This window comes from Cupressus sempervirens, chromosome 7 (assembly GCF_028749045.1).
Source record: "Cupressus sempervirens isolate cs-2001-9-10 chromosome 7, ASM2874904v1, whole genome shotgun sequence".
Taxonomy (NCBI): Eukaryota; Viridiplantae; Streptophyta; class Pinopsida; order Cupressales; family Cupressaceae; genus Cupressus; species Cupressus sempervirens.
Window position 1 is genome coordinate 922,603,812 of NC_143124.1, and position 4,784 is coordinate 922,608,595.

At 37.5% G+C, this 4,784-nt stretch overlaps 1 protein-coding gene across 1 annotated transcript; it reads left to right on the forward strand.

The window, feature by feature from the left end:
- The first annotated feature begins 556 nt into the window (after positions 1–556).
- On the forward strand, positions 557–2,839 carry LOC149550561 (uncharacterized). Its single transcript, XM_089795117.1, has 2 exons — positions 557–2,513; positions 2,621–2,839. Exons 1-2 carry the CDS (start codon positions 1,196–1,198, stop codon positions 2,773–2,775), a joined length of 1,473 nt encoding a protein of 490 aa, XP_089651243.1. The 5' UTR covers positions 557–1,195; the 3' UTR covers positions 2,776–2,839.
- Positions 2,840–4,784: the final 1,945 nt, after the last annotated feature.

Below are 4,784 nucleotides of genomic sequence, written 5' to 3' on the forward strand. Positions count from 1 at the left end.
GTTTTGACTATGTAATTTGCACGGGGTTTGTTTCTTTTAATTGTGTGATGCTATAAGTTGTTTGATAGTTCTGCTCAATTCTTATCAGGTTGTCTTTGTAAAGATCAAAGCCCTTTTTTACTGAATTAATAAAAAATAATTTTGAAATCACAACTATAGTATAATATTGTTTTAAAAAATTAAAAATTTGAAGTGTTACAATCCCAACTATTGAAAACATTCTAAGTGAAATTTCTTATCTATTCCCACCTCGCAATGACAGTTCATTTTGACAGGTATTCATAGATAATCTGTGCATTCATTGAAACCCTCGTGGATTTATGAAGCTTGTACTTCAATTATAAACATTGATGCGCCGAATTTGAAATTTGAAAAGAGCATATCCAAATGGTCATATAATCGACATTTATAGTTTCAGCGGTTTCATTGATTCCCCAACATACTCTTTATGAAATGCATATGAAAATTTGGGACGCGAAATCCGCCATGGAACGGGCAAATTGTGTTTGCCAGAGAATCATCTGCAAGCCTACATTCCTTGAAATCAAAGATTTGGATGCAACAGAACTTGAATTCTCCTTAGTGTCATTAATTTTCCCACGTTTCATTCATGAAATGAATATGAATATGGGATCTGCCATGGAACATGGCGCTTGGGTTTTCCAGAGACTCATCTATTATCAAATCCGACTTTGCAATGGCAATCCGCTTATCTATTCCTAATTCTGCTCATTTTGATTAGAGGACAGGGATTCCTAAATAAAAAGTGTCATTCATTTCCCCGCACTTTGTTCATGCACTGAATGTCAAGCTTTGGGATACCGAATACGCCATTGAAATAGCCGATTGCGTTTGCCAGAGCATCACTCAGACCTTGAAATCAAGCTTTGAAGAATACAGAGCTTAATTTCGCCAACTGGGTTTGCCAGAGAATCTTCTGCAAGTCTTCAGACTCTGAAATGAAAGGTTTTGGATGCTGCAGAACTCGAATCCTCCATGTAACGGGCCGATTGCGTTTGCCAGAGAAATCCTAACTATAATGACGTGAATGGCTTAAAAGGGAGGCCAATGGAACTACCAATTTACAGCACGCAATCAAATTGTTCTTGACTACGTCAAATCAAAATCAGGTCTCAAAAGTTCATTGCGAAGAAGATAAATTTTATCATTCAGCCAAAAGGATTCTTCCATCACAATGTCTTCCCCTCCTGCAGCAAACAAGTCCAAGGTAATTGCGTCCCCTGCGTCCAAAGGGATCAAGCATTTTATGTCCACTACATTTTCTGCGTCTTGCAAGGCTGCCTCTTCCAAAAAGAGGACCCAAAATGTTTGCACATGTCCCCCTAAATCTGCATCAGTAAAGTCCTATGCATCCAAAGTGATGCAGAAATTGATGTCCTCAACAGTTTCTCCATCTACGGCTGCTTCTTCCAAAAAGAGCATATCCATACTCGAAAATGTCCGTCCATCGCTTCCTAAATCTGCATCAGCAAAAGGCATGAAAAATTTCATGTCCCCCACGGTTTCTGCAGCTTCCAAAGCTGTGGTCCTAGCTGAAAGGTCTGAGCGAAAAAAATCTAGAGCTCCTACAGAAAGGAGGTTCTCCGCAGCGTCCAAAGCTCTGGTCCGAGTTGAAAGTTCTGAGCAAAAAGAATCTGAAGCTGCCACGGAAATCAAGATTACCAATACTAAGGAGATTGAATCTGTGAGTGAAAGGATGGATGCCACTGGCACACCTTCTGGAGGAAAGTCTGCCATTGTTCTCCCTCCTTATGATTCCGTTAAAAATCATCTTTGTCCCAGGCCCGATTTCCTTAGGTATTATCCCAACAGGGGGTTGGACATTAATGACATAGAAGCTGATGAGGGTTTTATGAAGCTGGAGTTCTTTAAATCTGGAATTTCTCCTGATCCTAGAGAAGAATGTACTCCCGTTCTTCCTTCCTATGACCCCATAAAGAATTATCTTTTGCCGAGGCCTGATTTCCTTAGGTATCGCCCCAACAGAAGCTTGGATGTTGAAGATATAGATGTTGATGAGGGGTTTAGAAAGCCCGAGGTTTTCAAATTTGAAATTTCTCCTGATCTTAGAGAAGAGAGTAGCACTGTTCTTCCTGCATATGACCCCATGAAGAAAGACACTTATCTTTCCCCGAGGCCTATGTTTCTTAGGTATCGCCCCAACAGGGGCCTCGACATTGATGTGATCGAAGAGGAGGGATTTGAGAAGCACCAACTTCTCAAATCTGAAAACCCTAGTGAGATTAGGGTTATTGAGACTAAGGAGATTGAGGCCCCGAACAAAGAAAAAGAAATGAATACTACTGGCATATCTTCTAATGATTTAGATCAAATAGAAATCAATAAGGAATCAGAGGTAAAATTGCTCTCGGTTGGAAATTCTCAGCAAAAACTGCTCAAAAAGAGCATAAAAGTTAATGTTCTTCCCAAGGCAACTCCTTCCAGAAAGGATAACCAGCTCCTCAACTTTACTTCAGCCAATAACAACGAAGGTAAAACACTATGCATAACTCATGACCTTGGATTATTTTTCAATGAAATTAAACAGGAACTGACAAAATATTTAATTGCTTGTAAAATATATGATTTTACTCTGCAGATTGCCCTCAAAGGGCCTCCCCGTTCAAAGATTTGAATACCCCTGCATCCAAAGGAGATAGGTTGAAGCATTTCATGTCTCCAACGATTTCGGCGGCTTCCAAAGTTGTGTCTTCCAAAAAGAGGATCCCAGTTAGAAAGTGCCTTCATTTGTGATTATGATTTTCAATGAGAAATTTGTGGTGGACTTTGATGGTGTTTAAGGAGATAGATTTAGTTATTTTGCTCCATGAAATCGAAATATACTGATTTGACAAACTTATTTGTGCAAGTTAAGCTGGATAAAGATGAGCTACATACAAACAGTGCTTGGCAAGGACAACTGTGATTGCATGTAAAATAATCTACTGTGTTACCTCAAAAGAATTTGTAAATGAGTAGTTCACGCATTGAATTTTATTTTCATATTATTTTGAAATGCAACTAGTTTGGATATTATTTCCAGGGGACAATCCAAATATTTCGTCAGGATATAAACTATTTAAAATCTGGAAATCTGAACAATTGATGTTTCTGTGCAAATATCTCCATGTATTTAACTCCGAAAAGAGAAGATCCCTTTTCCAATATAGAAAATCTCAATTTATATTCATCTTTCTTTTAAAGATGGTTATTTGTAGTAGTACATAAACAAATTATAATGACTGAATTGTGATCAAGCATATTTACAGTGCTTGCAAATTAGTAGATTTACAGATATTGCTCTGAGAAATTCACCAACAGAAAACATATGAACTGAAATTCACATACAAACGAATTTTATAACAATTTTAAAGCATATGAGCTGAAAAATCTTTGCTCCGGAAAGTCCAAACACTGATGGAATTCACATACAATGGTCTTAGAATGTGATGCCTCAAAATATTACTATAGGGACAGGTACTAAACCTTAAATCTCCAATAAATCTAAATATTTATTAATTGACACATAGTGGTAAACGAGTTCAATCATTTGCCTTGTGTTATATCAACAATCTGTCCCATTATTATTTATTTTTTCGCATGGGTAAAAAATATTAATCACAAAAAAATATGAAACAAGAATGGCAAATGGTTCAAAGGACAAGAACTAATTACACATTCTTATACTCCATATCTAATTGCTGTAACATATGAGATTAATCTAAAGGAAAATGTCCCCAAATGTCCCTTATCTTCAGCAATCTAACTTTGCTTTTGTTTAGATGACCATTTGGCCAAGCAATCCACTACTCTATTCCACTCCCTAGAAAAGTGAGATAAGCCAACAGATTCTAAAGACCTCAAACTTAGAATCTCCTTAATAATCACAGCTAAATGTCAATTAGCATCATCCAATCGTTGCTCATTGAACATATTCACAAATAATTTATTTCCAACCAAAAGCACAACCTCTCTCCACAGCATACCAAAAAGTAAGAAACTCAACAAAGTTATTCATTTGAAGCCTTTTATGAATGGAAAAAGAAAAATAGAATGCCACCTACACCAGCATAACCAGGATTCCCTATAAAACACACATTGGTATATATCTTCATAACTCATTGAGGAAGAAATGATTGGCCCACACATTCAATCTTCCTCTTAGCTTGTATAGCCTATCTACATCTTGCACAAGTAGCAGTCCCCCGAGAAGAAAAGATCAACCTTCTAAAAATATCCACATCACTATGATCCGCTGCATCAAAAATATCACACTTAGCCAAGACAATATATTAAATTGTACAAACAATTCTCCACCAAAAATTTTGAACAATCAATTTCGCTCCTTGAAAGATCTCGCAATTTCTTTCTAACCATAGATCCTATATAATGCATGTAATCCCAATAACCCATGCTACCTAAAAGAGGTCTTATGCCTTTATCCAAACAACCCCAAAACTCAACCAACAAGGAAGTATGCAAACAAGCTTGATTCCAAATTCTCCTCCAGAGATGCAAATCTCGCAAGAGATCTATTTTGAACAACCAACCATAAGAAATATGCATTGGGGTCAAGAAAAGTTGTTGTGCACTGGTTTCCACCATGGAAGACCTACTTTCCCATACATGTATCTATCAAGCTCCAAGCACCCCCAAAGCCACCAAGTGCCTACCTATTGGACCCTGATCCCATGCTAGGATATCCTTCTCTACAAGGGAGTTGCACTCCTTGCTAGCAAGATGCCAAGCTAACTCCTATTGAG

Coding starts and splice junctions, on each gene's coding strand:
- LOC149550561 (XM_089795117.1), top strand. CDS start 1,196: ATGTCTTCCCCTCCTGCAGCAAACAAGTCCAAGGTAATTGCGTCCCCT. Junction 2,514..2,620: donor TTCAGCCAATAACAACGAAG/GTAAAACACTAT, acceptor TTTACTCTGCAG/ATTGCCCTCAAAGGGCCTCC.